At 45.3% G+C, this 16,574-nt stretch overlaps 1 protein-coding gene across 2 annotated transcripts in view; it reads right to left on the bottom strand.

The window, feature by feature from the left end:
* Positions 1–16,574, bottom strand: part of EHBP1L1 (EH domain binding protein 1 like 1) — a 49,483-nt gene that overhangs the window by 19,240 nt on the left and 13,669 nt on the right. Inside the window, exons 5-7 of one of the 2 annotated variants that reach the window (XM_060252355.1) lie at positions 15,202–15,380; positions 14,527–14,681; positions 3,747–4,083 (exon numbers count right to left, since the gene is read on the bottom strand). In XM_060252355.1, the coding sequence (XP_060108338.1) occupies positions 3,747–4,083; positions 14,527–14,681; positions 15,202–15,380 (671 nt within the window). The remainder of the gene's footprint in view (positions 1–3,746; positions 4,084–14,526; positions 14,682–15,201; positions 15,381–16,574) is intronic. The other variant, XM_060252364.1, reaches the window with a different exon arrangement.

Below are 16,574 nucleotides of genomic sequence, written 5' to 3'. Positions count from 1 at the left end.
GTGCAACTGGACTCCTGCTTTGTTCAACTGATTCAGACCAACACGGCTGCCCACTTGGATCTATGTTCATCATACTGTTGTTGCAGACATAGGAGCTCTGCCAATGAAAAGTTGGCACCCCCAGTTGCAGCCAGGTGGCCTTCTATGAGATTTCTGTGTGAGTGAGTGAGAGTAAGAGGTGTGGGGCAGAAAGATTATTGGAGATTACTACGGTATATCTGAACAGCACTGGAAGAGATGGTACTATGAACTTGGCACCATTTTACTGGTCCTGCTTTTTACAGCTGTCTGACACCAAAATTAAACTCCTGTAGATATTAAAAAGGATGAAAGTAGTTCACTCGCTTTTGCACAACAGGTTGCTTTTAAAGGCATGGGAAACACAGCCAGTAAGAAGCGGCAAGTCCCTCATAAATATCCTTTTTGGGATAACTGCAGAAAAGCTTGTATGAACTTCATATAACTTGAAATTAATTTATTAATTGCAGTACAATTCTCTGCCACCTTTCACAGCAATTTCCCAGTGTTTCAACCAAAGAAAAGTATGAAAAATAGCTGTTGAAAGATTTTCTTGAAAGCAAGCAAGCTTGGTTGTAGCTTGAGACAGGGTTCCAGTAGTAGCAGCTGAAGGAAGGGCCTACTAAATGTGTCAGCATATTTTGAGGTAGAGCAGCTCCAAGGGCCCAGGGTGGGTGGTACTAAGTGCTGGCATTCCTGATGGCAGTGGCAACAGTACTCCCAACTGCATACACTGGCCAGTGCTGTTGAGGAAGGGATGTGTAGTTGGTGCAGGCAACTGAACATGGGCATTAGGAGTGCTTGCAAGCTGGAGAAGAATACACAAACAGATAGGTGTATGCAGGTTTAGGGGAGAAAAGAGAGGACCGCCCACTTTCCACCCCCATTTTGGTTCCGCATGAGCTTCAGAGAGATTTTTCTGAAAATGAATTTACTTCCGAAGAAGAGGCAAGTTTGGGGGAGTGCCCTGGATGTGACATCACAGGAAAAGGTGGAGTTTTGGTTCAGTGTGCCCCGGAAGTGACATCACTTGGACCTTGACACCATATGAAATGACATAATTCCTGTCTCCCGGCTCCACCCCCAAATTTTAGTGGGCCATGAAGGAGAAGTGTAAAAATAACCGGGCCACAGGAAAGAAAAATTTGGGATACCCTTTCTAAGCCATTGCCCCTCTAGAGACTTATCCAGCAATCAAGCTTCTCCTATTCTGCTCTGTTCCACTTTGCACCCTTAAGATAAAAGTTCCCAAAGGTAGCGTTCAGAAATGCGCACAACCTACTTTGTTCCCAAATTACTTTGCAGCCAAATTACCTCCCAGTGAGACGTATCTTATTGTTTATAAGTGAAGGAAGATCTGTACAAGTGGTAAGATCCCAAAGGTTTTGAATATGGTCACATCTGATGCTGCTTTATACTGAATCAGATTATTGGTCCATCAAGGTCAGTATTGTCTACTCAGGTTGGCAGCAGCTCTCCAGGGTCTTAGGCAGAGGTCTTCCACATCACCTACTGCCTGATCCCTTTTAACTGGAGATAACGCGGATTGAACATGGGACCTTCTGCATGCCAAGGAGATGCTCTGCCATTGACCCATGGCACCTCCCTAAACAAAGCAGGAGTCAATTGGCACCTTTAAGACCAACAAAGTTTTATTCAGAACGTAAGCTTTCGTGTGCTAAAAGCACACTTCTTCAGGTGAGGGGATCAGGTACAGTGGGCTGAAATAAATGCAATTTGTTGATGAAGAGGGCCAACAGATACAGAGCTGGGATCACATGATTCAGCCCACTGTACATGATCCCCTCATCTGAAGAAGTGTGTTTTTAGCACACAAAAGTTTACATTCTGAATAAAACTTTGTTGGTCTTAAAGGTGCAACTTGACTCAAGCTTTGTTCAACTGCTTCAGACCAACATGGCTGCCCACTTGGCTCTATATCCCTAAATAGGAAGAGAGGAGAAAAAGCTTGATAGCTAGCAACTGGCCTCAAGAAATGGAGATGGATGGGACAGTTTGAGAAGTGTGGTGGGAAAACGGGAGAGTGCCTTGATTCAGAACACACCTGCGGCATAGAAGAGACTCCCCACACCACCAAAGTATCACACACCCCATAGGAAGGCAAGTGCCACCACCTCCCAGGAATCAGAGGTCTTCAAAGAGAGCATCCACCTGGGGCCAGTACCAGGCTTGGCATTCCTTGCATTGTTATGAAGCATTTCTGGGCACAGTTCCTCAGATAGGGTTGCCAGATCTAGATGGGGAAACACCTGGAGATTTGGGGGATGGAGCTTGGGGAGGGTGAGGTTTGGGGAGGGGAAGGACCTCATTAGAGTACAATACCATAGAATCCACTCTCCAAAGTAGCCATTTTCTTTCACAGAACGGAACTCTGGAGACCAACTGTAACAGCAAGAGATCTCCAGACCTCACCTGGGGGTTGGCAACCCTACTCTCAGTTCACCTTGCTGCATCAGTGCCAACCCCTTGGATCACATGCAATAGGGTGGCCCTCTTCCCATCTTACACGGCGGCCCAAAACTCTTCCTCATGACCGGTATCATTTTGTTCTTATGGGTTGGAATTCCTTTTGAAATGAATTGTTTCCTACAGTTCTTCACTTAGGTTCACAGCAATGGGAAGGGGGGGAGGGGTCAAAAGGGCAGCTAGTTCTAAACCTTCTCCAATGCTGCTAAAGAGCTGGACTTCCCATCAGCCAGCTCCCATCCACAGAACACTTTGCATGACTCAGCCTGGCCATATGCAAGAGCACCTGAAGAAAGGCACTTGCAGAGAAAGTGACAGGAGAAAGCTCTAGCAAGTGAGCCAAGTCACATAGATCCAGGAAAACTCAACAGATTCTCTGGAAGAGGAGCTTCTTCCCTAATCTCTAATGCAGCCAATTAATGGGAAAACTGTCCACTGGCCCTCTCCAAAGGAAATTGATGGGGGCTCGTTTTAAAGCTTGATATGTTCACACAATGGGACAGAGTTGTATCCTGCTCCCTTCCTCCTTCCTTCTGCTAGAGCAGAATTCCCTTCCACCCACTGCCCTCAAAGGCTTCTCACTTCCCATTGCTCTGAAAAGCCAACTTCTCTTTTCTCCTTGTGGGAGGAACAGCCTTGCTTCTTCCCCGTCTCAGGGTGGGAGGGAGAGAAACTATATCTAGCACCCTTCCCTCTCCGAAAAAGGAGAAACAAAAGTAGCAGCTGTTGTCCGTCTCGCTCGCTCTTTGGTGCTGAGTAACATTTAGGGCCACCCAAAATAGAGGCCTCTTCCTTGAAGAATCATGCAGAGGACAAATAGCCAGGAGGCTCCAATGCTCCCTTGTCAAGAGAAGAACAGTCCAGTCTTTTGGCTTCCTGCTATTAGCCAAGCAACTTCCCCCTTTCCTGCGCTTCAAAACAGGGGTGCAGGTGCCCAACCCTGCCTCCCTCTCCCAAGAGAAGAAGAAGACTGGATTTATATCCCGCCCTCCACTACGAATCTCAGAGCGGCTCACAATCTCCTTTATCTCCCCCCCACAACAGACACCTTGTGAGGTTGGCGGGGCTGAGAAAGCTCTCACAGAAGCTGCCCTTTCAAGGACAGCTCTGCAAGAGCTATGGCTGACTCAAAGCCATTTCAGCATCTGCAAGTGGAGGAATGGAGAATTAAACCTGGTTCTCCCAGATAAGAGTCCGCATACTTAACTACTACACCAAATCGGCTCACCTAAGGGACTCACCTCACTTCAGTGGTGCTCGGCGACGCTGGACGTCCTGGTGACCATGCAGACCCTTCCTCATCTTTCTCCTCTTTGGCCCATGCTCGTGCCGGTTCTGCAGAAGTGCCCGTCCATCGGTTCTGGATGCCTGGCCCCCTCTGGCTGTTAGTCGCTCCTCTTGGGCATACACCACTCGCCCCTCCATATCCCACATGCCCAGCATACTCCACATCACTTACTGCTTGGGGCGCTGCCGTGGAGACGGTGGGGGCTGACTCTGTCACAGGACGAGGGGGATCCGGCTGGGAGGTGCTGCCAGCCAGGGGATCTGTTGCTTTCCTAGGTACTTCAGTGACAGCTGCAAGGATGAGACCAAATTACAGATGGAAATCATTCAACATGGAAATAATTATAAGAATTTTTTTTTTACCATTTGTGTATTTCTGTAAATGTTTAAACAATAAGGCCCGTGATGCTTAAGTGAGTCTGTTATTGATGGCCAAGTGAAAAACGAGTGTCTGCAGAGCTGATCCCCCTCCCTGGAACCGAGGCTGTTTCTAATTAAGGTTCAGATGACAAGATTCTACTAGTGTTTTTAAACAAAATTTACAGCCCCAGACCAGAATCCCAGAGATTAGGTGGCTGACCAAAGCACCACAAGGGAAATGGACGGGCATCAAGGGCAGGGCCTGCCAATGGGCAATGTGAGCACCGAAACCCAGCTCAAGGGGCAGTATTCAGCCAATTATGAATCACCACTCTCATTTTTAAGAAATGGCTGTGAAGATCAGCTGTGATAGGCAGACAGGTGCCAGTGGTTTGCTACCTCGATTGTTTTTTCTTTGTTCCGATTTTGGATTACTTTGGCATATAATTTTGATTCCTGTCCTCCTGGATCAATGAGATCCATTCTACACAACGCCGTAATTACATGCTTCTTGTTTCTGAAAAATGGTACAGGGGGATTTTAAATTTTTAATTCATTTGCACGCCATCTTTATCCCCACTTGGGGACCAAAGTCAGCTTACATCATTCTCCTCTCCTCCATTTTATCCTCACAGCAACCCTGTGGGGTGGGTTAGGCTGACAAAGTGGGTCCAAGATCATCCAGCCAGCTTCCATGGCATGAGTGAGGATTCAAACCCAGGTCTCCCAGATACTAGTCCACTGCACTTAACCACTATATCGCACTGGATCTCAATGGAGAAGACTAAGCAACCTCCTTCTGTATGCTGTGGTTCTCATCCAAATCAGGGCGTTGTACACCTGGAACATGTAGAACATTTGGGAAAAGCAGGACTGTGTACATCTCAGAAGTGCTGAAACACCTCTCCATAGTACTCAGGAACATCCCCAGGGAAAGTATAATGTTGGGAAAGAACAGTCAACCTGGGTTTACCTCTTTGTATACGCGATCCACTGAGAAGGAAATGGCAACCCACTCCAGTATCCTTGCCAAGAAAACCCCATGGATAGTAACAAAAGGCTAAAAGATATGGCACTGGAAGATGAGCCCCTCAGGTCAGAAGGTGCCCAATATGCTACTGGGGAAGAGCGGAAGGCAAGTCCAAGTAACCACAGAAAGAGTGAAGCAGCTGGGCCAAAGCCAAAAGGTCACTCAGCTGTGGATGTGTCTGATGATGAAAGGAAAGTCTGATGCTGCAAAGAACAATACCGCATTGGAACGCTGAATGTAAGATAAGAAGAAGGGGATGGCAAAATATGAGATAGCTGGACAGTGTTACTGATGTAACTAACATGAATTTGAGTGGACTTCGGAGGGTGGTGGAAGACAGGAGGGCCTGGCGTGACTTGGTCCATGGGGTCACAAAGAGTCAAACTCAACTGTGCGACTGAACAACATACTCACCCTCTCTGATAAAAGGACTTGAGTGACACACATTTGTTTAATATGTCATGTTCACAAGTTACATAGTATTCATGGAGAATTAGCCCTACCATGAAGTAGGGTGAAGTGTCCTTCACAGATTTTGGAAACTGTCAAGTTCTACCCACATTATACCCTACCTCTCCAGTTCCCAGGACAGAGAAGAGTCTATGATTACAGTGTCCCATATAGGCTGCAAAAGGACCTTTCTAGGGCAAATGCCACACATTATCTCTTCTGGCCTCTGTGCTCCAGTGGCCAGGCACCAAAAAAGGATCAAAGGGGTGGCAGGGAGGGGGTTCCTCTTAGATGGCAGTGAGCCTTCTAACAGTTAAAGCTTTAAAAACAATTTACGAGATAGAGGCAACGCTAGCATAGGCAGAGAGAGAAGATGGACACTCCATATTAGGTTCCTGTCACAGGGCTTTTTCTGAGCAGGGGGTGTGGCCTAATATGCAAATGAGTTCCTGCTGGGCTTTTTCTACGAAAAAGTCCTGTCCTGTCAAGCAGGATTATCACATATAGGTTAGAATTGATCCTTATTGCTGGAATTTGGTGGCTATGGTTCAAACTGTAGCTGAGTCTTTCATTGTGGTGTCTGTTCAGTTCTTCTGTGTTCTGTACTCCCCACCCCTTATATAATGAAGCTTCTAAAGTTACAATTTGAAATAGAAAACTAGTGAAGGGAAGGGAAAGAGAAAGAAACTTCTTAACCCTTTCCCTTCACACTGTTCTTTTCCCCACTGAAAAATACTCTCCCTGCCTCTATGTGGCTTTTATAACCCAGCTCAGATAAAAATAACCCAAGGGAGGAGGTGATTTTTAGTAGACGGGGGAAGTGAAGGTGGGGGTTAAGAAGCCCCTCTCCACCCACACAGGTTGTCCACTTCACACTGGCAGCCATACTGCATAAAAGGCAAACAAATGATCCTAAGAAAAGTATTCTAGAACTACACATAATGGGGAGCTCCACCCTCAGTGCCCATTCATAGCATCTGCAAGGAGGAACTGGAGATTTGCAGAAAAATTAAAAAGAAAGCTGCGGTTTTGAAAAAATCTGCAAGTGGGATGTGGGTTTGCAGAGCTTGAAGATCAGTTTTTGCAATAAGATGTTAAAAGACAAAAACCTGATATAATATGGGAAGCCCCAAACAAGAATGGTTATTATGTATAAACAGAGAAGATAACCTACAAGGTGTGGTTTTAAGGAGTTGGTGCAAAAACGATGCCCATACAAAGTGCTTTTCCTTTCTTTTTAGTTCCAGAGAACTGGAGTGAGAAGCAGGGACTGCTCTATCACAGCCACTGGAAGGTGGCTCCATGTATTCTGGATCTCCAGCAGGCAATACTTTAACAAGCTCAATCTAAAATTTTTGCTAAAGGCAATGAGACTTGTGCTTAAATGTATGGGAACAGGCTGGGGCTGCTTAGCAAGAGGATAAAAGCCATTCTGCACGTGCCCAGAGGCATTTATTTATTCCAGAGCTCAGTGTTTTTAAAAAAATCAGGAGCTGAACTTTGGCACAAATCAGGCATTTCCCATAACATCATATCCTGATAGTTATGTGGTGCAGAGTGTTAAAGCTCTGCTCACAACCTGAATTTGATCCCCGGCGGAAGCTGGGTTTTCAGGTAGCTGGCTCGAAGTTGACTCAGTCTTCCATCCTTCCGAGCTTGGTAAATGAGTACCAGCTTGCTGGGGGAAAAGTGTAGATGACTGGGGAAGGCAATGGCAAACCACCCCATAAAAAGTCTGCTGTGAAAACATTGTGAAAGCAACGTCACCCCAGAGTCGAAAACGACTGGTGCTTGCACAGGGGACCTTTCCTTTCCCTCCTTCAAGGAGCTTAATGTTGTGTTCATGTATCCTCACAAGAATCCTGGGAGGTGGGTGACATGTTCAGTCTTCATGGCTGGCCTCTTCAGTCCAACATACTAGCCACTTTTTATGTCTAAACAGTGTGACTTATTTTTAGCCACATGCTTGTCTTTTCTGAAGAAAGTGGAAGTGTATTCTCTCTTCCCATTACTACAAAAGTACCTTTACAAACACAAATAATCCCTGATAATGCAATTCCACAGTTTCTTTTCATACTCACACAGGGCATGCATTAAAATGGAAACTGTGTACGCGCATCTGTGCTTTCATGACTTGAAAACACTTTGGTTGTGAATACAAAAGAGTTCTTAAAACTGTTTAAAATGAGATACAGTAATTAGTGGTCTACAATGATCCTATGGAGAAGAACTCAAGAACCCTGCTGAATCAGGCGAGTGGCTCATCTAGGCCAGCATCCTGTCTCATACAGCAGCCGGCCAGTTCCTCTGAATGGCCAACAGCAGGGCACGGAGGCCAAGGCCTTCCCCTGATGTTGTCTCCTGGTTCTGGAATGCAGATGTTAACTGCTTCTGAATCTGGAGGTTCCCTTTAGTCATTCATCGCTAGTAGCTACAAATAGATCCATCCTTTTTAAAGCCACCTATGCACCTGTGGCCGTCACAACATCCTCTAGCAGCAAATTCCACATTTTAATCACCCATTGAGTAAAGCAGCATTTCCTTTTGTCCATCCTGAATCTACTGCCAATGAAAACAGTGTGTACGAACAGAAAGAAAAAGCATTTAAATAGCACCACACTGTATAACTGTAACGGGCAGAACACATCTGCCAATGAAGAAAATCCTTAGGAAAGTATTGTAAAATAAGAACAATGATTATTGAGACAGAATTAAACTGACATGTACTAAATACATATCCAAAAAGAGGCTCTCAAGAAGCTGCCCATTACATTTAAACAGGGTGGTACTCTTTAGTATTTTTAATTTCTGAATCTACTGCCCATCAACTTCAGAGAATGAGTGCTGATATTTTTCTAATGAGTGCTAATATTTTTCTACTGCTTAATATGATAACTTGGAAATTATGGTCCACAACTTTCACAAGAGAAAAGGGGAAATTTTCACAAAGAAAATTATTCTGGTTACAGGAAGGCACTCTGGACATGTTCAGGGATTATCAGTACTGTCTGACCTCAAAACAGCTACTGTTGTTTCTCAGTTTCCTTACAATCCCAATGACTTGTTGTCTGTATGAGCTAGCATTGCCTCCTTTATTCTGGCTGTATTTCTGTGCCTTTAAATAACAGAGCAATAGTCAGAAATTCAACAGATACAGCTTTCTCTGCATGGGAATGAATTCATTTATGCAAACAAAGGACCCTACCAGAAAAAAAAAATGTAGTAATCTATTAGCAGTGGCTGTCAGGCTGCCGGTGGCTGTCTCAAGGGTTCTCCTTTGAGCTGTTTGGTTTGTTTGCTTCAAGCAACTAAAGCCTTTAAGCCAGCCCTGAACCTAAAAAGCATAATGATGAAAGCAGTCCTGGTAGTCTAGAACATTTTTACTTCGCTCTTCCCTCAAAGAGTTCAGAGTTGTTGTGTCCCTTATTTTATCCTCAAGTTAGACCAAAAGAGGGTAACTGACCCAAGGTCACCCAGTGAGTATCATGCCAGAGTGAAGATCTGAACTTGCTAGCCCCTGGATCCTAATTCTACTGTGTAACAACTACACTACCCTCACCACGTCTGTCCTCCATCCATCTTTTCCTTTACTAACTTGAAATATTTACATCCTGCTTTCACCTTGTGGCCCAATGCAGTCCACAGTTCCAAAACTTAAAAACATAACATGCAGTAAAAAATCCCTCCCTCCCACCAAGAAAAGGCCTCAGGCTTAAACCCCTCAGAAATAAAATGGCTTTCCTAATAGCCCTGAAAGAACTCCTTTTGGTGGGAACCAGTATAGAAAAGGAACAGACTATAATGTGAGACCACGTTAAGCAGGGGAACAACTAGAAGGTGGCAACCAGAAGTCCTGTGGTTGGCGTTATGGGGAGATACAGTCCTTCAGATATGTTATTATCCACAATGGGATTTAAAGCTGATGACCATCAGTTCAACTTGAACTTTGAATCCTTGCTAAAGCCTCTCTGTCTACTATCCATTTCAGACAGTTCCACAGAACTCTGAGAAATTAATGTGCCTCTCCCATCATTACAGATCAAACACCCACCAACCCACCCCATTCAATTGATTCCCTGCTGTGCTGTACAAAAGGTTGCCAACTCTGGGTCGGGAAATGCCTGGAGGGTGAAGCCTGGGGATGGTGCGGATCTCAGCAGGGTATAATGCCACAGAGTCCACCCTACAAAGCGACCACTTTCTCCATGGAAACTGATTTATGTAGTCTGGAGATCAGCTGTAATCCCATGAGATCTCCAGGCTCCACCTGGAAGTTGGCAATCCTAGCAGTACATCAGATTTCAGACTGTGCCTATAGCTCTGCAGCACCTCTCAGCTTCTGGAGACCTATGAGGAAAGATTGAAGGAGCTGGGCATGTTTAGCCTGGAGAGGAGGTGGCTGAGAGGTGATATGATCACCATCTTCAAGTACTTGAAGGGCTGTCATATTGAGGATGGTGTGGAATTGTTTTCTGTGGCCCCAGAAGGTTGGACCAGAACCAATGGGTTGAAATTAAATCAAAAGAGTTTCCGGCTCAACATTAGAAAGAACTTCCTGACAGAGTGGTTCCTCAATGGACAGGCTTCCTCCTTGGGAGGTGGTGGGCTCTCCTTCCTTGGGGTTTTTTAAACAGAGGCTAGATGGCCATCTGACAGCAATGAAGGTCCTGTGAATTTAGGAGGAGGTATTTGTGAGTTTCCTGCATTGTGCAGGGGGTTGGACTAGATGACCATAGAGATCCCTTCCAACTCTATGATTCTCTGATTGTATTGCAAGCAGTGGGCCTCCAGTTCAGTCCCTGCTATTTTCACCTTGAGTTATAGGTGTTCAGAAAGACATTTTGCTGCTCAAGACCCCAAAGAGCTGCTGCCAGTTAGAGGAAACAATGCTGGGACTTAGATGGACCAACAGCCTGACCGCAGGTTAAGGCAGCTTCACATGACAACATTTTAGCCTTCTCCACTACTACTGACTGTTATCTTACACAACTCTTTCTCATTGCTAGGCAATGCCACATCCAGGGATCCTGTCTCTCCACCTCCTCTTGCTCCAATCCCAAAAGGCCACAGAACTGGGGATGCTACCCCGGCACATACCTTCCTTTCTGAGCGACCTGGACGAGGCAGATGAGGCTACATGGCTTGTGGCCTGGGCCGAGACATCCTCCTCTTCCTCTGCCAGAGTGTTCAAATCCCGTGAAGTGTCTGAGTAAAGGGGAAGGGAGAAATGAAGTGCAGAAAGAAAAGAAAAACAGAGAGCGGGTGAACTTATCTGCTGCCTGCCCCAAATGTCAAATGACTCTACATCAAGATGGGTAGTCTGTCTGTAGCAGTAAAAAAGACCAAGAGTCCAGCAGCACCTTAAAGACTAACAACATTTGTGGGAGGGTATGAGTAGAAGAAACTTTTACTCAGAAAGGCTCATATCCTGCCACAGATTTTGTTTGTCTTTAAGATGCTACTGGACTCTTGCTCTTTTCAAAGGAATCTGTCTGTTTTCTCTTGCACTTCATAGACCTAAAACACCCTTCCAACATTCATGATTCTGACCTCTCCCTCCCTGACTGTCTCTCCAAATCAAAATAACCTCATCTGTAAAACCTTTGGCTTAATTCCTTTAAGTGGCCAAATTGTTGTTGTTGTTGTATGTAATAAAGCCAGAAGATCCTAAGACAGTCTGGCAGCCAGAAGTTCTAACTCTTTTAGCATTATGCTAGGTAGCAAGCTAGACTTGTTTTTAAGGCAAGAGACATTTCAAAGGTGGTTTGCCATTGCCTGCCTCTGTGTCACGATCCTGGTATTCCTTGGAGGTCGCCCTTCCAAATATTAGCCAGGGCCGACTCTGCTTAGCTTCTGAGATCTGACGAGATCAGGCTAGTCTGGGCTATCCAGGTCAGGGCAGTGACCAAATGACACATGCTATTCAATATGTCCCAATTTCAATCACTCATATCTCCATAACAGGAACTCCAGACATGTCATTCATGCTCACCCCCCAAAGAGGGAGAAGGTACCACAGTCTTGGGAAAGGGGGAGATGGTTAATTCTTTCCACACTGACTTCTTCAGATTGCTCTAAGTCATTGTAGAGAAAATTTTGTTGTATGCTACAAACTCTCCTTCTCTGTGCTGGGCTTAACAGCTGGGAGGTGGGGGAACCATTTCCAATCTGGGAAGCAATGTGGAACGTGGAATGAAAGAGTTGACCCACCCTTTCCCAGCGCCATAGCCCCAATCCATCTTGAGCCCTCATGGAGCTGCTTTCTATAAGCAAACATGTCAGAAGTTCCATTTGTGGAATTCCAGCGTCATGTCATGTGTAAATTTAACCCTTTAGCCACAACTGAAATGCCAACGCAGTTCTCAGAATATCTTTGGATCACTCAGCCCTTATTCGCCTAGCCTCTTCTTTGATCTTTTGCTCTCCTCTAAGATTAGACTGTAAGCAGCACAGGGCAGAGACTCTTCTTATTCACTTACGTTATTCTGTAAGCCACCACTGTACACTGGTGGAGATAAATGAATGAAACATCCAGAGCAAGCAACACTCCAGGAGAAGCAGTCAGACGCATTACACCAAAAGAGAGTTTTGATTGGACCCAAAAGCATGAATGGGAACTCAGAGGAACAACAATTCTGCCTTTTGCCCCCCAATCATGAAAAGGACCATGTGGTTAAAGGGTTGATGAGCATAATTTTATTTTGCACCCATATGCTACCAAGAAAGGGGGTCTGGGGAAGCCTACCTGAGAAATAGTCCGTCAACACATTTTGGAGGAATCCTGAACAGACGAAACAGGCAGAAAAAAAGAGAAAGAGAGAGAAAGAAGAAGAATGACTACACGCAGAAGAGTAGGCATGCAACCGCGCAGCCAGTGGAGGACTACTAATCCTAAAAGAGGGAAAAATAAAGAGACATTTTAAGAAGTCCATGCTGAAGTAATGATGCTTCCAGCAGCAGCAGCAGATGAAGAACAAAGAAAGTCTATATATGCCCATCCCCACCCCCAGATGTTTGACGGGCTGTAAAAGGAGGATTTTTATTTATTTATTTTATTCGATTTTTAGCTCGCCCTTCCCGTAGAACAGGCTCAGGGCAGGTTACATCATAAAAGCAATCAACAAGAAAAACAATAAAACACCAATTTAAAAATATAACATCTAAAACTACAGAATGACAATAGATTAAAATGGCAGGTTCTGCCTCACAGACATGCCCTATTGTCCAGGTCCAGTAGATCTTATAAGCGCTGGGATGGAATGAAGGAGAGAGGCCAGTAACAAGTGACGTCCACTGCCTCAGCTGAAAGCCTAGCAAAAGAGCTCTGTTTTACAGGCCCTGCGGAACTGGAGCAGATCCTGCAGGGCCCGGATCTTCAGTCTGGTTGAAATGCTCTGGAATGTTAAGATACCACAGTACCAATGTAGCACATGATACACAGCAAATGGGGTCAAGTCTTCAGAGAAAGTTCGCCTGAAATAAATAAATAAAAATCACGCTTCTAGATCTCATGCTCCCAAAGGCTCGACAAAACCTAAAAAGCAAGAAGGAAGATCGAAGGGAGATTTCTCCACAGTTGGCAGGGTAAGGCTTCAGTGTCCAGCACAGCTCCTGGACCCTCCTCCCATGACCAGCAGCAGAATAACAAACGATGCAAATATTTGCAGTTTTTGCATACTGCACAGCTTACTGAACATGTACCATGTAAACAAATGGTAAAAGCCAAGAGTCTGCACAATCCCAAATTAGTACCAGTGCCGCAGAAAAAGTCCAAGGGGAAGAACTGTGTGCCTGAGAATCAGATGGGGGAGGTAGGAAAGGAAAAGATTTAGGAGCATCTGTTACAAAATTAGATAAACTCTGGCCCAGGACATCTCCAAAGAAACAGGCAAGTTTGGGGACAAGCACAGGAGAAGAGACTTCCCTTTTCTCCACGGTGCTCCCTCCCACTTAGAAATACCACTTTCCAAACGTATGACACATTTAGATACTTCAATGCCTCCTTGCTGCTTGACAACAGCCAATAAAATAGTAAACAAAAGCACAGTAAATGCAACCATCAAAATTAAATCAGGCAATAAAAAGAGATTGAAGTTGTTAGCAAAAAGGTTCTGTTAACTATTTAAACTATTTTATACCCAAACCTGGGTTTAAAATAGTTAAATAATTAAACCCAGCAACAGTCAGAAAACTGACAGCCCACAGCACACACAACTATCTCTGTCCAGAGAAAAATCCTGCCATATGTAAGGGAGAAGAGACTGGCGGAGTCCAAGTCAAGCCTACAGAAGGAGAAGACACCACCTGAGTCTCCATGAGGAGAAAGGTCCATAGCCAACAAGAAGGCCCTATCCCTAATGGCTACCCACCTCACTTCTAATGATGGGGGTACTTTGGATGGGGCCATCAATAACAGCCCAAACATTCAAATGGCCTTACACAGAGATAGGCAATCTTTTACACATTCTAGCTTCAAGCTGTTCAGGACTCCGGCGCTGCTTGGGCCAGATTAATCTCCATCCTGAGCAATAACCTTTTCATTTCAAACTAAATGTGACAGGAGCAAAGCAAAGCACATTGTAGAACCTCTGGTCTACTGCAACCTAACCTTTTACTAACATGCCGCCTTGCAAAAGTTGAGCCTCTAGAGCCGCTTGCAAAACCTGGGTTCATTCTCACATCAATTTTAAATCAGCTTTGGTTAAAAAACCGCAGCAATCTGACCGCTTTGATTTGAGATGTTGCCAGGAAAGATCGGCTCGGCTTTTTCTAATAGGTCTAAGCAATGGAATCAAGATGTGGGAAGGGAACCCTCACCTCCCTCTTTCAGTTTTTCATGAGATGGCTGTTCCAGCCTGTGGGATCAAAGCTAAGAAATGGGAAGGAGGCCCCACCTTTAGAAGACACCCCATGGCCTGCACCGTCTGCCTGCCGGCTCTGCTTTGGAGCTTCTTCTGATTCTTCCTCGCTGTCGGCGAAGTCATCCAGGTTGCCGATATCAGAGGGTTTGACACTCATCAGGCTGGCTAGGCTTTGCATGTCCTCGTCCCTGCAGAAGGGTGAGGAAAGGAGAAAAGGTGTCACAGGTGGACAGCTGCCTTTTTAATACACACTCACACATATTGTGTGTGTGTGTGTGTGAGAGTCTCTGCCTGCCTGGAAGTCATGGCTGACTTCTGGTGGCCCCTAGTGGGATTTGGAGGCAAGGAACATTGAGAGATGTGGCTTGCTATTGCCTGCCTCAGCATCCCAGTCCTGGTATTTCTTGGAGATCTCCCGTCCAAATATTTGCCAGGGTAGTTTCCAAAATCTGCCAAATTTGGGCTTGCCTGGGATGTCCAGGTCAGGGTGACAGCTGCCTTTTGATGAGCACAAATTGTGTGTTGGTGAAAAACTGGTAGAATTTTTAGCCTGAAGTGACTCCCCAGATGTCTTAGAGACAGGCACCCACTCATTTTCTGGAGACCTTCTTATATATGACAAGAAAGAAATGGCAGAGCCCAAGTCAGACTCTGGTTAAGAAGGATCCATATTCATCCAAGCTTTACTCCCCCTGAAGTAGCACTCACGTGGCTTTTCCCTCATACAGGAACGCGCAACAGAGCGTGAGCTGTAGTGTAGCTGCCACCACCTTCACCGACCGCGGCTTCAGCTTCAGATTTAGGTCAACCTGGGTAGGAGTTGAGCTGGCGAAGCGTTTGAGGTTTATGTCCACAGAAGCCAGCACCTTGCGCTGCCCCTTCGACTCCTGGTGAAGAGGCCATGATCACAGTTTCAGCATACACAACATAAACACAAACACAACCTTCCTTTCCCTTGTCCCACAGTTTACCACTCTCAAACTTCTCTTTCCTGCAATGCTCTGAAAGATCCAAGCCTCACAACACCCATTCTCCAATTTCAGTGGATCCTGCTATTGAAATCGCTACCCTACTCCTTTCTGCTTAACTGTCATTTTGGGGATGTGTCATGGAGAGAAGGAGCAGCATAAAGCTACTATGGATTTTCAAAAAATACGAAAAACATAGCACAAATGGAATCCCCCCACGTTCAGCAGATTGCAATAGACTTCCCACCAAATCTGTGAGTTCAACCTCCCATACTTCAAAACAAAGCATATTTATACCCTACCTTTCTCCCCAATGGGGACCTAAAGCATCTTATATTAATCTGCTCTCTTTCATTTTATCCTTACAGCCACCCTCTGAGGTAGGTGAAGCCGAGAGTGTGTAACCGGCCCAAGATCACTCAGTGAACCCCCATGACAGACTGGGGATTTGATGCTGGGTTGCTCAGATCCTAGTTCAACACTCATCACAGCACCACACCATATCTGGCTCTCATATAATATTGGGTCTTTTTAATTAATGTTGTTATGTCTGTAATACCTCAGCCAGTTCAAGTTTACAATCAGACAGACAAGAGGGTTTTTTTTTAAATATCACTAAATAGAAATAAATCGGTCACTGTGACATATAGTAGCTTCTAGTCTCCTGACAGGTGCTAGCTGGAAGGACCACGTACCACCTACTCTCAGCCATGGTTACCAGGTTTCTGGGCTCCTCAAAATACTAGCTTTCATCCTTAAAACCCTATTTTGTGCCTGTGGGCACCTTCAGATTTCTGACATGGCACAGTGGGTACAACAACAAAATGGCTGCCACAGGAGGTGGAGCCAGCCACAAAGTGATTGCTGCAGCTTATCTTCAGTTATATAGACCTTTTTGCTGTGGTGGCAGCTGCTACCAAAGCAATATTCTAAAAAATCTGCACAGCCAATGAAATTTCTAGTAGTCTGTCAGAAACCTTCCTGGCAAAAGTCCTACCTGGCCCTGCCCATTTCCTAAAAACACATGGCGAATGCCAGAAAAAGGTGTAAGTGGAGCCATGGTGCACAAGGGCATTATGTTCGGAGTGCCTGCCCTAAGCCTTCTGGGCCCTG

Source organism: Heteronotia binoei, chromosome 1 (assembly GCF_032191835.1).
Source record: "Heteronotia binoei isolate CCM8104 ecotype False Entrance Well chromosome 1, APGP_CSIRO_Hbin_v1, whole genome shotgun sequence".
Classification (NCBI taxonomy): domain Eukaryota; kingdom Metazoa; phylum Chordata; class Lepidosauria; order Squamata; family Gekkonidae; genus Heteronotia; species Heteronotia binoei.
The sequence above is the reverse complement of the archived record's forward strand: the minus strand, read 5'-3'. Positions and strand labels throughout refer to the sequence as shown.